Source organism: Gymnoscopelus microlampas (assembly GCF_963454915.1).
Source record: "Gymnoscopelus microlampas genome assembly, chromosome: 3".
NCBI classification, from domain to species: domain Eukaryota; kingdom Metazoa; phylum Chordata; class Actinopteri; order Myctophiformes; family Myctophidae; genus Gymnoscopelus; species Gymnoscopelus microlampas.
Window position 1 is genome coordinate 34,225,471 of NC_139940.1, and position 18,424 is coordinate 34,243,894.

Consider the following 18,424-nt stretch of genomic DNA (forward strand, 5'->3'; position numbering starts at 1 on the left):
GATAACGAAAAAAAAAATGTTGGTACCATCCTTGATTTTTTTTTTTTCCCCATGACGCTTCCGACCCATCCTATGAGAAAATTTCCGACAACCGTTTCCGGTTCGTTTTTTATCTTGAACAGTTTTTCCCTGGTTTTGGCTAAAGATCATGGTTTTCACACGGTTTAAAAAACGAATGGTAAGCTCCGGTTGTATTTTCTTTTCTTTGATCGACGAACGGTTATCCTCTTTGTGTTTAAAAACGATCTGATAGCCGATCGGAGGCTAAGCTAATCTAAGATGGCCGGTGGGGAAACGTCACAGCCACGTCACAGCCAAACGGATATGACGTTTGAAGCCTCTTTTCGCCGCTGATACCACAGAAGAAGAAAAAGAAAAAAAAGTGTAAACATTATGAGGGCTCGTACGTCCGTCGTTGCTGTTTATAAACACCATCCGATCGCGGATTTTAATGGATATAATTTTTTTGTGAACGGTTCAAAAGGCTATAAAACTCAAAAACGCTGGCAGTGGGTGAGTACCTTATGAATAAACTCTGGCAGGGAATGTGTTAAATGTCAAAGAATTGTCCAAAATGTAATAATAATCAAAAAGTATAAAACAAAAAGCAAAAACAGCAGATCTACAAGCCCTCACAAGTATAGTTGTGTGTGTGTGTGTGTGTGTGTGTGTGTGTGTGTGTGTGTGTGTGTGTGTGTGTGTGTGTGTGTGTGTGTGTGTGTGTGTGTGTGTGTGTGTGTGTGTGTGTGTGTGTGTGTGTGTGTGTGTGTGTGTGTGTGTGTGTGTACGCACGCATTGTGTAGTGGTCTCAGCATGTCAGATGTAAGAAAGGGGGCTCCATGGAAAAAAGGTTAGGAACCACTGGTCAAGAATGTCATGGTAGCTGTAGCATTAATATTTCCATTCACTGGAACAAAGGTCACTAATTAGAAAGACTAATTAGAAAGGGTGTTCACTGACCTTTGGTCAGATAGTGTATTATACTAAACAGCAACCTAAAATAACATAAGCACATAATTAACATGAGCAACCTAACAATCCCTACCCTGATCTCATCCATACTTAATGAAGATACAGTAGGCCTACATAATGTAAAACAGAGGCTCATGCGGTAGTTTTAAGCTTAACAAGTTTAAACAGCCTGCTATGCATGAGATTTGATCTGGTAAACGGGCATGAAAACGTATTACAGCCGTGGCCATTAACCATTATTCTATGATTCCGAGGCAACAAAACGTACATGTTGTAGACAACAGACAACGGCTTTAGTCAAAAAGAAAAGGACAGCCTGTTTAAATCGCCTACAACATTGCCCAATAAATACTCTCTCGCAAATATGTTTGCCCCACCACCCAAGCCGAAATAAACAAACAAACAAACTAACTAACTAACAAAATACACTTGTCTTGTCTCTGAATACAGTGTGTGAGTAAGTAGCAAGGCAGAGAGCTTTGTAGATCGCTGCTGCCCCTAGTGGCGCATAGTGGTAAATCCCAGAAGTGATGCATGACTAGCGTGATTTGTCGGACAGGCCAAATGAAAAATACTGATCTCAGTAGCAATTAACTGTACAGTGTTGGGCAAGTTACTTGTTATAGTTACTAGATATTGCTCTCAAGAAGTAACTTAGTTATGCATTATAAAAGTAACTAGTTACGTTACTCTTTTGCTTCAAAATTAAGGTATACATTTTCATGTTACTGCAGCACGAGACAACAACTCTCAACTTTCATCTATTGTAGCTCTCTATGATGAAAACTAGTAAATACTATAGGAATGTCTTCAACAACAACATTGAAACCATGTCTTTTTAGTTCGGCCTTGGCTTTAGACTGGAGCAGACAGCTCAACGTGACCTTGAACGAGCATGCGCGTTCCCGATCATGAACGCGTGTCTAATATTCAACATGGAGTCACAGGCAGGCTGGCTAAAAACCTGGTTTAAAAGGTTGTTTCAACCCATTGATGAATTATTTCCAGACGATCAGAACTACAGGCATCTGTAGCATAACTACCTTACTTTTTTTGGTACAATAAACACAACACAACACTTTGAACACCGAGCGAGTAGTCCTGTTGCTGCTCCGCAGCTGCAGCGAGAGGAGGGGGCTAGTGTAAGAGTAGAAGTCAGATTTGTAATAATAAAAATCTGATCAACTTTTCATTCTCTGAAGTTGTCGGCTATTTTCACTTAAAGTAAAAAATGAAGTTACCATTCAAATGTCAGTAATTGTAACAGCTTTACCAAACTGGAAAACGTACCTAGTTATGTTACTACAGTAATATTTTGTAACGTGTTAGTTCCAACACTGGTTGTTAATAAGCATTGAATTAACCATTTCTTTCAAACTACTACTACTCACTGCTGTAGGTGATGTTGAACCCTCGCCCAGACATGGAGTGATCAGCCTGGAATTCCAACTGCAGAACGTTGCTATTGGACGTCAGATGAGAAGGAACCTCGGCCCCTGAGAAGCGGCCGAGCATCATGGCTCCTGACTGGTCGCCATCTTTGATAGTAAGAAAGTCATACGGTGGCTCAAGATCAAAGTCATTGAAGGCCAGGTGGATTCTGGACCCGGGCTCGGAGATGATCAGCCACACACAGTTGAGGTTATTGCCGTAGCCTTCTGGGTAGTCGGGAGACAACACCGTGCCCATGGGCGCCGTAAAGTTGGAGAAGCACGGGACTGACCGAGAGAGGCAGAAGTAGATTAGATTCAATATTTAATATTTAATAGTGCAATCAGGGAATTCATTTTGCAACAACTCTCACCTGTCACATTACAATCTATATTGTGGATTATACATTAACACAATCAGTGGAGCACAAACTCAGCATTTAGTAACTAGCTCTGCAATTAGGAGACAACAGTGTTCTCCTGGGTGCTGCTGAGTAGTTGGAGATTCATGAGACGGCAAGAGAGTGAGTGGATGGGTTGGTGTAAATGAAATACAGAAATATGTCCACACAGCAAAGCCACACACCGTCCCCAAGGGTACTACTGCTACTTTACAGAAATACAACTATAGATATCTGTTATGAAAATGGGTAATGTATTTTCTACAGGTATATATCACAGAAGGTATTTTAAAACAAGCGTACCAAATACTCCCTCTCTTTCGATTTCGCATTTTGTGCTGTGTTATATGTACTGTAAACTGATTTGTGTTCGAACAGATGTACCCAAACATAATGCAACAACCATATGTTATCATATTCCTGTTTTAGATCGGGTTGATGTCTGTTTAAACACATAAATGTCTTTAAAAGCCCATTCAACAACACAATAATCCCTCGTGTTATAGTGAACTTTACTAATCGTTTAATTTCTTGGCACAGGGAAACAAGTAAGGGGGAAATAAATATGCTTTCAACTCACATATGCAGATGGGGATATTAGCGGACCACTGATTGTTGTTCTGGCACGTTATCATTCTCTCCCCGATCAGCTCAAATCCAAACTGGCATTCAAATCGCAGTACATCACCGTTTAAAAAGCCACTGCCGTCTTGGTAGCCATACAGAGGTGTTCCGGGGTCACCACAACTCTCTTTGTCAATTTCTGTGAGTGAGAGATGGATGGAAGAGAGGATGGGAAGGAGGCAGGGAGAAGGAAAGGAGGGGAAATAGAGGTAAATTAAGGATTAAGTCAACCATTTTGACATTTTCTATTATCATTATCTATAAAACTCCAAGTAAAGATTGTGTCTGTGCGTCCTCCTGGATCAAAACATTGTGGAAATGACAGACAGAGTGAAAGCTTATTGCTTGACTGGCTGTGACACAGACAGTCATCAGACATTGACACAGACACAGAGCGAGACAGTACGGCTTCCTAAGTCAGTCTACCTTTATAGTTGATCTTGAAGCCGATTGAGCCCACACTCTCATCAGACTGAAGATGAAGCCACATTTGATGGGACATGCTGACAATCAGGTCAGGGACAAAACTCCCTGTCAGTCTGCAGATAAGGGCCAAAGCAAAGACATACGGGTGTCAAAAGTCCCCCATCAAACGTCAAGCCTATACACAGCAGAAGTCACTAATCAAACATCAACTCAATACACACGGCAGTAATCTTTTAATGAAGATTACACGTTGACTGGCAATAAACGGAGATCTAAAGACCCTGTGTAAATACCGATTACACCAAATTTGATCATTTAATGTATCAGAAAATTCAGTTAGGTACAGAAGGGCTCCAATATACTGTAGTGTTGTATAAATTCACTTGATCTGCTTTGCATTTTAATGGTCAAACCACAAGCACATAATACTGAGCTGCATTATAGGACAGTGTTATGAGTGTTGTTTTGTTTTTCATACCATGGTTTACTCAGTTGTACGTTTCATGGACACAATACTTACACTTGTATTATCGTTTTTGAGTCACCTACTTCCGCTCCATCTCCGATCGTTAGGGAGTCATAGCCAATCTCCAAATCAAACTCCTCAAAGTTGATCTGGATAACCTGTCATGAAATATAGGCCACTATTCAAAAACACTTGACTATGAAGGCATACGGCAGATTGTACGTGTTACATAATAATTATGTTTGATGTGTATAGACGTGTATAGTATATGTGTATAGACTATATATGTGTATCTCATAGATGTCAATATAATATTTTTATTATATTGAAATAGACAGTCTACTCATAAAATGTCGTTTTCTGATTGACACATTCACTGACATTTACTCCCCTTTACTAAATTATAGGGTAAAACCTCATATAGGATAAGCAGTCTTTCCAAATGATTGTCAAGCTGTATGATTGAACCATTCAGCATTTACAGCGTACACATTAAATTCCTTCCATACAAACAGCTGCTTATGTTCACAAACTGCCCTTGGAGACAGGTGTTTTTGGCGACGGCTTAACTGTGAGGGAAGCAAGTCTGTGTAGATAGAATATGTAATACCTTATACATATTTCAACCAGGCAGCATAGGGAACAACGCTTTAGCTCAGACAATAACATAAAACCCCATCCACCTTTATTTGCCTCATCTCATAATCCAAATGGCTGCATTTTACATACATGCAAGCACTTTCATTTGATGAATTATGCAGAAACTATCCGTAAATCTCAAATCGTGAGTGGAATAGATAGAGAATGGGAGCCAAACATTGAGCACAAATCCACCCATACTGCATCTGTTTTTCTAACTCAGACAGCAAAGCATACTGTACTCCATATCAATCCTCAACACCCCCGCATACAAAGGACACAAACAACCTCCAGAGAGGAATAACCACCACTGGCATGACTTCACATTCACTCGCACAAATCAAATATGGAGAGGCAGTCATGGTGGGATACAATTTCAGAATTACTATTGGCCATATATTCATATTATATGAAATATAATAGCTTTATTAAGAGTCAAATGTACATAAAATAACACAAATGCAGTGCTAAATGGTGCTAAGCAGAATGAAACGGTTATCTCTGCCTATTCTTTGGTGATATGGAACTGCGACGAACAGAGGTGCTGTAAAGACATCTGTTGATCTGCATGTGTTGATGCCAGCAAAAGCGAATGATGATCGCCAGCTCCTAATCTTTGGCATCCCACGATCTCTGGCCATGGGGAGGACAATACCCACAGAATATGCATGTATAACAACCTCATTACAATCCACGCCTAAGCATAATTACCATCATAACACTAATGGACAGATTCAGTGCCAAGTCAATGGCTTGTTTGTCTAGGCGAGGCACATCAGTGGTCGACTATGGCACTTGCCTGTCCTTGTGATTTCAGAATGAACATTTGTCGGATGTGCACTCTTTATTAGCATGACTGCTCTTTATTGATGTCACAGTGACTGGGTCTATATGGTACGGGACCCAGTCAGATGTAGAAGAGTGCAGGAGTGCGTATGCAAAGGCTATTACAAGCTCAGCTTTGACCTCTCGGCTTTGGGGATGAGCCAATAACATTCAGCGGTTATTTCTCTCCGTTTCTGTACCATTAGATAAACGGAGAATATTGTAGAACTGGTAGAACTGCCAATAAGTGCAGTCAGGTGAGGTTGCTAGTGAAGTGAGAGCTTCCATCACTTCTATGCAGCGACGTATGTAAAATAAACGAATGACGAAGTGTGAACCTAAGCCATCCAGACATATAATGTATTAGAGTTAACCTTTATTCATCCTGGGAAAACCTCATCAAATACTGTAGATATATTCATTAATAAATACACAAGAAGCCTGGATAAATGATCTGCTCCACAGAGGGAATGTACTCTAATGTTCAAAGGTGAGGGTTCAAGTGTTTAGAGACAAGAGATACAGTACAATTACTGTACATCCATACTAACTAATGAGGTACTACTACCCTTGTTTGTACGAGCATGACTCACTTAACCTTTCTTATTTAAGCTCCTCACTTTATCACTATCACTTTATAGGTATATATATATACTGTATATGTTAACTGTATTGATTTGACAAATGGTACAATGTTAAGTCATGTTAATAACCTGCTCAAATGCTAATGTTAAGGCTCTAATGTTAATGACAGTGGAGAGTCAACCATCTATAACCTTGTTGAGCTTAAGGTAATTACAACATTTTGGGAGCTACTCTCACCCTAGATAAATCATCTTATTTGCATGTAACGTATCAACAGGTAAAATACCAATAATTGGATGTTAAATCGCTACCATGGCCATGGCATTAGTACCCCATCATGCATTTACTTTGCATCAATTTCACTTTATTATACAGGATCAACTAAAAATCTGTATCTACATGGAAAACTATTTCATTAACCACTGAGTTTAGAAGTCAGATGTTGAGGTAACAGAAGATTAATTCTTACTTCAGCGTACATTTACCACATCGCTCACCAAGAATACCGGTAACTGATTTCCAGCTGGAAAACATGAGCCACAAGGCTCCACTCTTTTGAGCCAGGATATAATGCAATTCACAGACCTCGTTTCTGGGGGTGCCCAGAAGGCACTGCAGTAATACTGTTTGTTATTAAAGTACTCTGCCGCACAGGAGCTCAACGTGGGGTTTGGGGACCCCCAGGATTTCCATGTATAGAATTTTATTGCATAGATTAGGGTACCAGAGCTAAAACAAAAATCGTATCAAATGGGGATTTGGGACCTGATGGTAAATGGTGCATTGCCATTTATATAGCGCTTTTATCCAAAGCGCTTTACATAGATTGTGCATTACATTCACACACACATTCAAACACCAATGGCGGAGGAAACCATGCAAGGCACCAACCTGCTCATCGGGAGCAATTAGGGGTTCAGCGTCTTGCTCAAGGACACTTCGACACTAACTCTGGGTGAGCCCCCCCAGCCCGGGATCGAACTGGGAACCTTGCTTACAATTCACTCTACCCAGCCACTCTACCCCTGAGCCACTGCCACCCGGTGATGCATATCAAACTGGGTTCCTTGAAATTAAAAAGGTTGAGAATCACTGCTCTGCAGCATTACCTTGTTTGGATCGCTGGCAGAGATGATCCACACACACTGAGAGTTGCTCTCATATTGGATGGGGAAGTTAGGGGACGTGAAGGTACCAGACGGCCCATGGAGATTTGACCCACATGTTTTCACTGCAACAATCAAAAGACAAATATTACGGGTTGAAACCTTGTATGTCCAAAACGGTTACTTTTCAGGAAATGGAAAAAAGGAACCTGTGTTCCAATGGATCCATTGTAGTCATTAAACTCAGATATTTCCTTTTTTTTTAAACCTAGATGGCCCTAATAAGCCGTCGTATCATTGTTTAGTCACAAGCTCTTGTTAAATATTTTTAATTGGTTCAATATTTATAAAACCCACAGACCAGGCTTCACCGTTTTCAAAAATAGTGAAAACAGCAGATCTACAAGCTCACAATGTGTCGACACTTGTTGTAATTGCTTTGTCAATTTATTTTTATTTTTGTGGGTGGGGAGTGTTAACTCCTCTAACTCATAATACATCTTGATCAAAATGGTGTTTGGAAAATCAAGTAGCCTAATAACACTGGCAGTGACGATAGACAGCCTATGTGTTCAGCATGTGTGCAGAGAGGTGGTCCATTAGCAGCGTTTCTATGAATCACATCCAGACAGGTGCTCGGGGTATTATGGAACGTTTCAAAACACAACCAAAGCCTTCTTTGTTATGAAAAAGTGGAGTGCTGCGGCAGAGCCTTTCATACATAATTAACAGAACTGAACTTTCCTGTATCTACATAGGGCCTACATCCAGCGGCAGTGCCTTAATCAAACAGCTTTATTAGCTCTCCAGAAACCCCACTCACCCTTGCAGACAGGCCTGTGGTCGCTCCAAGCAGCAAAGACCTCTGCCACGCGTTGGCAGGTAATCGTTTTGGAGCCCTGCAGCACATGGTCTTCGTCACAGGTGAACTGAGCAGTTGCTCCGATGCTGGAGAGATACCAAATATAACAGTCAGAGAAGCAATCGTTTCCAAAGAAAAGCCCTGAGGCAATTCCCATTTATTTCTCCGTTACATTTATCTTGGATTACATCTCAATATATTGAATCCATCCCATGAATGAAGTGCGTAACATTACCATACTGCTGGTTCAGACCTGTACTCCTCGTAATGGCTACTGAGAAAACCTAGCAAGGTTTTAATGTGTCCATACTTGAGCGCCAAGTGCACACTGTAGATTACAACAGTACCGGAGCCCCTTTGAGTGCAGCACAATAGGGATGCTCATGAGAGAGAATGCGGTGTCTGTGCATGAAAAAGGGAAGGCAAACTCCAGGTCTCCAGTCCGGCAGGGACTGGAGATTGGACTTAATTGCGGCAGCTAACTAAATCTCAGGCCCCTGCCTGCCTGCTCCATTCCAGCACTCATGCAGAAGCTGGTAAGATATAACCAACCCTCAGGCTCCTCTTGCTCTGAATACTGATCAGTGAGGACACAAGTGCTATTAAGTACTTGCCACTTTGAAGGCTACTTTGGAGAAGGTTTTATATTTCTATGTATTTCTCTCTAAGGCAGTGTTTCTGAAACCAAGGGTCTCTATCCAAAATGGGTCGCTGGGCTGTTTCTGCACAGTAAGAGTGTTATTTTATCCATTTATAACCATGAGAGTGTACAAATGTAACCAAATGAACACTTACACTCAATTTAGTTACACTTGAACACACAAGAGTTGAATTAGCAGGATTTAGGACAGTGTAGTGAGGTCCCATTAAGTGCTAAGATGAAAAGGTCCAGCATACAGTTTTAACTGTATTTTTAGTGTCCATTTTGTTTATAAAACTGAATGTTCCATTTGTTTTCAAAAAGTGAAAATATTTTATTATATATGTCTGCAATTTTTTGTCTTGTTTTCTTTAAATGTATTTACAGCATGTCAATGTAAATATACGAAAATTGGCTGTATTAAAGTAATACAATGCAGGTCCACAAATAACGATTTCTAGCAGCCTCTGCTGGTCATTACCGTCACTGCAGGCCGTTGGTTTATTCCTCCGTTACCCAGAATTCCATTTGTTTTCACCGGAAGACGGAAGCGTTTCAAAAAGCGTTCTTTTAATTGTTTTATACTATCTGTGGATCGTTTCTCTTAGCCAGTGGAGCTATAGTTACCGTGAGCTGTGTTTTCTTTTTCTGTTGTTTTTTGATCTTCAAAGCCTACAATCTCTTAAAAACAGCGTGAGATTCCTTTTTGTTATTAGCGCGGTAGTTCCTGGCCAAACAGGAAACCGGTGCGGTAGTTCCTGGCCAAACAGGAAACCGGTGCATTTCCATTTCCGTTTCCGTTTTCCGGCCGGATGACGTCATTTTCGCGGGAAAGGCTCACGGGCCACCTTTTCAATAGAAATTATAATAGAAAAGGCTTTCGGGGGTGAAATTCATGGAGTGGTTGTTGTGAAACATTTGCCACTCACAAAAGATATACAATTTAACTTTAGTTTTGTTGAAAAAGTTACCTAGTATTACTTTAACAAAGGATTTTTCAATTGCAGTAAAGGATACGATGGTGTGTGAATATGATATAATTATATAATAAGATAATAATAAGATATTAAGTTGAATTGCAATTCAAAGTCAGTCAACTTTCCTGTTACACTGTAAAATCCTTAGTTTTAATAAATCCATTAGTAAATCCATTAGAGAATGTACAAATGAACAAATCACAAATTTGTGATTTTACTGTGTACCACCAAGTGGACCAAATAATTTGCTTGCTTGCATGAAGGAATATAACATCCTTCCCGTAAGCAATCCTCTATGGATCATCAGCTCTGTCTGGACCCCTTTACTTCAGTTCTGTGATATGTGTCAACTCACCTGAAGTTAGAGCCTGTCCGTTTGCCATTCTCAGCCTCCCCTGGGTCTGGGCAGTAATTGGACACCTGTTTGATCCCTCCCTCATTCACTGTGTGAGAAAGACAATAATCGTCAATGTTGTAAGTCAGAATCACCTTCATCGCCAAAGATAGACACAGCCAACGTATTAAAAACAGTTGAATGGGTGCTTAAATACTTCCTGGAAGACCATTCAAAACGCTAATGCCTGGTAAGAAACATATGGTTGCAGTAATTATGTAGATAGGCAAATTGACCCCATCTATCAAAGTCAGAGGTCTTTTATTGCCAGTTGTGGTGTTGTGAATGCACACACTCTCGTTGACCGTTATCAAACTGAATGCAACACCCGACTTCTCTCTTCCCCGTGCTAGACAAAATGGAAAGAATCTATCTGAGTCCAACAGGGACTAAGAGGATTAAATAACCTTCAACTACATTACAGGAGCCACAATAATCACTCAGTGGGACTCCCCATACATACTAATGGTTTAAGTACCCTCGATTAAGCTTTGTGGATAGGGTGAAATATACAGCCTTCGCTACACTGCAAAAGTACAGCCAAGGCTTGGAAGTGGAATAAAAGTTGGCTGCATAAGTATGTGTACTGTGTGCGTGTGCATGTGTGTGTGTGTGCGTGTGAATGTGTGCGCGTGTGGACATTAAAGAGCCCCTATCTTTCTCACACAGTATATTCTGGGAATCAAACAAATCATGCGCTGCAAATGAAATTCATGAAACATGTGCTATCATAACTTTGCAGTAAGACATCACACACCAGCAACCAAGCGGATCCGGAGGCGTTCATTCTTTTTCATTTAGGAAGTTCATTAGATTTGCAGTTAATTGAGGGCGAGTAATAATAGGGTTATGGGTTCAATTATACAGTGTGAACATGGCTCACGTGGCATTGTCAAACAAGGCATATGAGCCACCTCCTTATAGTCCCTTTTTTAGGCATACAGTACACGGCGTAGGGGAACAGATGATAAACCTTTGTCTTATTCATGTCTCAGCCCAATGTCACATCTGTGACACACAAGGTAATAAAGATTACAACTTCTTGTCACTAAAGTGTTTAGCACATTGTGTCGTTTCATACAAGCTTTTGAGTTTCCTGAAAAGCTTATGTTAATGACAAAGCTCAGCAAGCTATTAGAATGCATTCACCTCAGTCTGAAGTGTACACAATTCATCTGCCAAGTAAGTGGTCACTCAGCCTTGATTACTGCAGTGTGTGTGTGTGTGTGTGTGTGTGTGTGTGTGTGTGTGTGTGTGTGTGTGTGTGTGTGTGTGTGTGTGTGTGTGTGTGTGTGTGTGTGTGTGTGTGTGTGTGTGTGTGTGTGTGTGTAGGTATGTGAATGCAGGTCATACTGTGAAATCCTGAGTGTTAGTTTATCTAACAATTAAATTAACACAGAGGATTTTACCGAGTATGCAACAATGTGATGTATTGCTTAGGCTGGACAGAGTGAAACACAGTGAATGAATGGCTGAGACAGAGAGAGGGAACTTTAAGAGGTCGCAAGATATTGAAATTATGATTTTTGCTGCAACGTACAGTCTAGTCCTGGGTCTCATCTAGCTGAGCATATTTCTGTAAGGACATGGAGTCCAGAGACTTGGGGGGAAATAGGTTGTCAGAAAGACAAAAGACTGCACTTCTGCAAAATCTAGTACTGTAGCGTAATGCCTTCACCAAATGATGCAGCAACGAAAGAGACGAGAACGAAAGAAAGACCCAGAACACAAGCCCTGAATAAACAAAAAAGTCCAAACAATGAAAACATTTGCATAAGAAAAATAAAAGACTTACTCAAAGAGAGTTTGTTAGTGTTGTCCTTTCCCGGTAATAATTTTACCCCTCTGGATTTAAGCTCTCCAGAGCTTTTCACTGGTTGAGAGCAATAAAAAGAATCCATTAGATAAAAGAAGTTACAGTATTAGATGTGAGAAGATACAGTACAAGTGTTTCTTTCTCTGAATAAAGCTTGGTCATTATAGAATAATTGCTATTGGTGTGCTTCCTTTTTCATAGGAAATGCAGCCATGCAATTTCCAAACTAGCTTGTTCGGATAAATAGACATGTTAAACAACGAATCAAAATTGATTGAAACTATTTTTTGTTTTATAGACTGTACGGGGGAAATACATGGAATACATGTCACACAGAAAGAATCAAAGAACAGCCCAAGGACTACAACACTGAATGTCTACTTGTATAATTTATCACAACATGGTGCAGACTTCACACAAAAGCCAGGTGATGCAAGCGACTGACATAACCTTAGGCGGACAAAAGAATAGCCAAAAGCAATGAGGGATGAGTGAAGCAAAAACAAGGTGATTTGGATTTGCAAGCATTGGGATGATCCCCCTTCCTCTGGACTGTCACTTTGAAATAAGTGATTAACTCTTGTTAATCTTGTTGCTTGTCGTCCCTACAGTATGTTACAAAAAGTGTGTCCTTGATACCATGAATGACTAACACACAGGGGTAAATTGTTTGAGTAGAGCACAACACTCCTGAAGGAGATGAGTGTGTGATTTTTCATGCAATTGATTTTATGTCGTCGTTTACAATGGGCTGCCACACATGCATGCTACCGGAAAGAAAACTCTTTATAAAGCCTTTTATGGTGACGGTGCACACTTTCATGTTTGGTTTGGGGCTGTCCTACTGGCTATCTTAAGTACATTATATACACAGTATACCATGTTGAAAGTCATGCCAGAAGACACCGTGAGGGTAATGGGTTATCGAGCCACCCAAGCTATATGTTTTTATAAGCAGGAAAACTGTGTACAGTATCTCTTAAATATTTTATGAAGGGCTTTTGATGTCAGGGGTTTGCAGCAGAAAGAACCTTCATACAGCCTTACCCTTCATCAGATTCATGATATTCAGTTGACAAAGATCAAAAACACAATTACAATATATTTTTCCCCCACAACAGTCCCTTTTTTGCTCGAGTAGCAGGACCTCTATTATGATTTGCAAATGAAGTAATCATCTCTTACCTTGATACTGAGACCTGAAGCCTTTGTGGCGGTGGTTGCTCTCTGTCACATAATGCAGCCGTAGCCAATTTTTGTTGCTGATGATGGGTGCAGGGATATTCACTCCAGATAGCCTGGGTGTGAAGAAGCAGAGGAGAAAGCAGAGATATGACATCCTCTTTAATCGTACTGCAACTAGCTCCCCGGCCATCGTCGCTCTTGTGGCTGCAGAATTTAGGACGATAAAAACGGAATGTGTCTCAAAGATCCAGGGGTAAAAAAAAGCATGACTGAATAAAATCAAGAAGATGACAAGAATGAATTACTAGATTGTGATTGATAGATGTAAAAAATATATATCGGAGGCGCCGTGTCATCATTTTAGGGGAAGCAGTGTGTTCTTCTCCTACTGTACTATTGTGATGACTGTGAGAGAACAGTTAGTGCCCTAGAAATTATGATCAGCTTGTCCCTGAAACCCAGAAACAACTCCTCCTTACTCTCTCTGTGCTACATGTGTGTGTGCACGAGCGAGTGTGCGTCCGTCCGTCCGTCCGTCCGTTCTTCTGACTGAGTGTACATGCATAGATGGATGGATGGATGGATAGATAGATACGTGGCACACATTAATGTCAATAATGTGTATGACAGTATCACAGGTACTCTAGCATCAGACACATACTACAGTTTGTGCTTCTGTGTGTGTTTGTGTGTGTGTGTGTGTGTGTGTGTGTGTGTGTGTGTGTGCGTGCGTGCGTGCGTGCGTGCGTGCGTGCGTGCGTGCGTGCGTGTCTGTGTGTGTATCTGTGTGTGTGTGTGTCTGTGTGTGTGTCTGTGTGTGGTTGCACTTCTGCATTCATGTGTCTGTCTGGGGCTATCCGTCTGTCTGTGCAATTTAGAGTTCAATATCACTTCAAGTATTATCCAGTGCATGACCATCACATTTGCAACGGTCTATAATCATGGGGACTCAAGGCTGCCAGGGGCCTCCTCATTTATCTGTTTAACCAGCTCAGGCTTTTATCTAATGCCTTGCAATCCGTGTAGGCGTGTACCCAACTGGACTTCAGTCAATAGCACAAAATGCCTATCAAGCAAAGGTTTGGGACAGGCTAAGAAACAACTAGAGCCAGACCGATCGTTTTGGTTCATATACTGGCCATTATTTGACTGCTTTGACTGCACCTGTGAAAAGCAAACAATAATTGCTTTGGAACATGTTCTGCAGTAGTAATGCCAAGTACTGTATACCATGAATCGTAGACAACGACAGATGCTAGGTTCATTGACAGATGCTACGTTCATTGACAGATGCCAGGTTCATTGACATATGCTGGGTTAATTGTTTACCCTTGTATCTTTCTTTGAGGCACTACATTGTTCTATTTGTGCCTATTTACCTTGTTGTTTGTTGACTAGAGTTCATGCTTACTCTGCTAATTCCGATCTCACACTTTTAAGTTGCTCAAGAGTGTTTGTAAATGAAATTGTAACGAACACCAGTATGGTCCTTTAACACAACCATACTGTACAGTAGATTACACATAGTGAATACCCACACACTCGCTTTATCTCTCACTCACCGATATGGTCCTTTAAGATGTGTGTGGTGGACCAACTTGAGTTTGAGTAGTTGGTCGTATGATGCAAAAAACATATTTTTTTCTTTACTGTATTTGACATTAGACTTGTCATTTCAATAACACCACTGGTGCCTGGTATTTCAATTTCACAAGTGAACAATTCACGACCTCAGAAAATTTGAATGAAAGATATGTCAGGTGGGGATTACAAGTTCTCATGTGCCCTATGTCTCCTCAATCAACGACCCGAATGTGATTTTTGAATGCACTTATTCAAATCCCAAACTATCCATGAGAAGGAGATGATAGCAGCTCCTGAGGGGAGTTAAAGCTAATTGATTTCACACAAAAGCTGACCTTTTCTCACATGGCACATTGAAAAAAAATGCTAATGACAGAATGATATACAGCAGACAAAATCTAAAAGAGCAGCCTTTTAGTCAACTGGGCTATTCATATTTACCATCAAATATGTGCACATTTCTGGTGGCATACCTGGTTTCAGCTATTACAAGATGGATGGGGAAAATAACAAAAAAAGACACTGTACAGATGTGTGTGTGTGTGTGTGTGTGTGTGTGTGTGTGTGTGTGTGTGTGTGTGTGTGTGTGTGTGTGTGTGTGTGTGTGTGTGTGTGTGTGTGTGTGTACACACAGGTATGTATGTGTGTTTTTCAAAAAGGTTTAAAAAATAGCAGATCTAAAAGCTCACAACGTGTCGCATCACAACACGTTGTAAGCTTGTAGATCAGCAATTTTCGCTATTCACCATACAAGAAGTAAATAGGAATTAAATGGTTAACATGTCTGAAAAATACAAGTGTGTGTGCACGTGTGCGTGTGTGTGTGTGTCTTAGCTTTTGTCAGATGTAAGAAGGGGGGCTTCAAGGAAAAAAGGTTGGGAACCACTGGCCTAGGGGATCTATACAGCATATTTGCTCTAAACATCAATAGCACTTGATGTCCATTGATGTATAAAGCCATTGATGACAATTTGCATATCGTCAAAATAGCTCCAGATGTACTGTACACACTGCCCTCACTCCCCTATGAGAGGAAGAACAAACGCATGAATGCTGTTTGTGAACTGCAGCACAGCATTCAACAATATAGTTCCTACCAGACTGGACACAAAGCTCAAAGATCTGGGCCTACAGCTGGATACGGCATTTCCTATCAGGCTGCCGACAGTTGGTGAGAATGATTGCGTGGGGAGCCCTCTCCACTACTCCCTGTACATACACGACTGTGTGGCCACGCACAGCTCAAAGGTCATCATCAAGTATGCTGTCGACACAACGGTGATGGCCCTGATCGACAATGGCGACGAGATGGCCAATAGAGACGAGGTCACACTGACCCTATGGTGACAGGGGAACAACCTCACTCTCATTGTCAACAAGACCAAGCAGCTGAACGTGGATGTCAGGAGGTGAGTTGTTAGAGAACATGGCCCTATACTATTCACATTGATGACGCCACAGTCAGAACGGGTCAGTGATTTCAAATTCCTTAGAATACACATCTCGAGGACCTCAATTGGGCCACACACACACCACATTAAGAGAAAAAGAAAAAGGCTCAGCAATGCCTCTACTGCCTCCATCACTTGTACAAATTCAGGGTGAGCCACCGCATCGCCAGGGCATTCTACAACATCATCATCGAAAGCATCCTGACGAGTGGTGCCACCACTTGTTCTTTCTGCATGCAATATGGCTTCTCTGAGATAACTTTTTGGCATGAATACCACTAGCCATAACACCAGACTTAAGAACAAGCGCTAAGCTCCATTGCCATGTAGCATTGCCCTAACCATGCATATGGAACTGTTTTATACATGATGCTCCTTTTATAAATGTATCTATATCTTTTAAAGGAGCTACACCATGCATTTTAACTTTTCCTTATTTTTTTGTGTGTTTTTGGTCTCCCCTACCTCTCTTCTATCCCCAAAAATACCTTCGTTTGAGCAATCAGGCTTTCACAGGAAGTCCGGCAAAAGATCAGCCAAGCCATCGGCCCACATGATGATCTGCTTACCACTGTCATAAAGCTAAAACTGAGGTGGTACGGACACATCACCAGATCCTCAGGCCTCGCAAAGACCATCCTGCAAGGCACCGTACAAGGTGGCAGGAGACAAGGGAGACAAAAGAAAATATGGGAAGATAACATTCAGTGAGGCAATGAGAGACGCCAGAGAGGGATGGAGAGAGCTGGTCAACAGATCGTTTAAGGTGCCCCAACGACTTCCGGGGTTATGAGATAGGTGACGGCGAAGGTGACATTGATTTCACACACCTGCTGCTATTTGTATGTACTTTATGTGCACTGCAGCTCTCCGGACCCTGATGCTGGATAGGAAGGAGTGGAGGGCGGAGGAGTCCCGAGTTGGTGTCTTCTAGACTGCACACTAATATCACATGTGTTCCTTAAATTCTCATTTCCCTATTTTTACTCTTTCTTTGACTGCAATGCAGAGAGCCTGCACAAACAAGAATTCTACCCACATTTACCATATAACTGTGATATGGCAATAAAGTCTGATAAATCAATCAATCAATTAATCAAGTAAATTCCATGGCAAACCAGCCAGAATGCCAAAGTGTTGGACGTACAGACTGTGCAGTGTGCAACTAATCAACCAAAATAGTCAACCTTAGGTTGCCTCTGCTAGCTTGGCTAAAACAGTACTAGCTCAGGTTAACATACTGTAATTGTTGTTAAAGCCTGAAATACATAACATTTTATTTCTCTTACCCAGAGTGCTATCTATCCATCCAGATAGTTTCGGTATTATTTGCAGGTTTGGATATGTCTACTATCACTCAATGCTCACTGCATTTGGTTTGTGCTGCTCAAAGCGTCAAAAGATTATATTTGGAAAACTCAACAGCAATGTCTCAGAAATCATAACACAGTTACTGTCTATCACGTTACTGTCTATTGCGTCACACATAAGTGCTGGCAGCTACATCCATGACTGGCATACATTCTGCGTGGAGATAGACAGTTGGCGGGCATACTTCGGTAGAAAATAGTTCTTACTAAATCCTTTCATAACTAGGTCTGTGGAATATCTTGAGTGACCATGTCATGATTTCTGAAAAAAAGAAAAAGAAAATATTGCTGTTGAGTTTTTCAAATCTAATATTTTGACAGCATTGGAATTACAGGTAGGAGGAAAGAATATGTTATTTTTAAGCAGTGCCAGCTGCTTCAACAAGTGACTGTGTGTGTGTGTGTGTGTGTGTGTGTGTGTGTGTGTGTGTGTGTGTGTGTGTGTGTGTGTGTGTGTGTGTGTGTGTGCGTGTGCGTGCGTGCGTGCGTGTGTACGTGTGTGTGTGTGTGTGTGTGTGTGTGTGTGTGCGTTCTCTGTGACATTAGTTTGTGTAAGAAAAGAGTACTTCTCAAGTCAACGTGTTGTTCGTAGCATGAGTTGTAGTGAACACAACAGTGTGAATAAGTATGAGCGGCCAGCGCGAGTGGGCGTGTGCATCGCGGCTTGACAA

The 18,424-nt window shown here is 41.2% G+C and overlaps 1 protein-coding gene across 1 annotated transcript in view; it reads right to left on the reverse strand.

The window, feature by feature from the left end:
• The window catches only part of LOC311039730 (CUB and sushi domain-containing protein 3-like), a gene marked incomplete at its 5' end in the record, with an annotated part of 373,258 nt that overhangs the window by 265,922 nt on the left and 88,912 nt on the right, over window positions 1-18,424 (reverse strand). Inside the window, 9 exons of the mRNA XM_084049684.1 lie at window positions 2,364-2,690; window positions 3,384-3,566; window positions 3,854-3,966; window positions 4,374-4,477; window positions 7,478-7,599; window positions 8,298-8,422; window positions 10,309-10,396; window positions 12,143-12,220; window positions 13,349-13,461. Of these exons, the coding sequence (XP_083905810.1) occupies window positions 2,364-2,690; window positions 3,384-3,566; window positions 3,854-3,966; window positions 4,374-4,477; window positions 7,478-7,599; window positions 8,298-8,422; window positions 10,309-10,396; window positions 12,143-12,220; window positions 13,349-13,461 (1,253 nt within the window). The remainder of the gene's footprint in view (window positions 1-2,363; window positions 2,691-3,383; window positions 3,567-3,853; window positions 3,967-4,373; window positions 4,478-7,477; window positions 7,600-8,297; window positions 8,423-10,308; window positions 10,397-12,142; window positions 12,221-13,348; window positions 13,462-18,424) is intronic.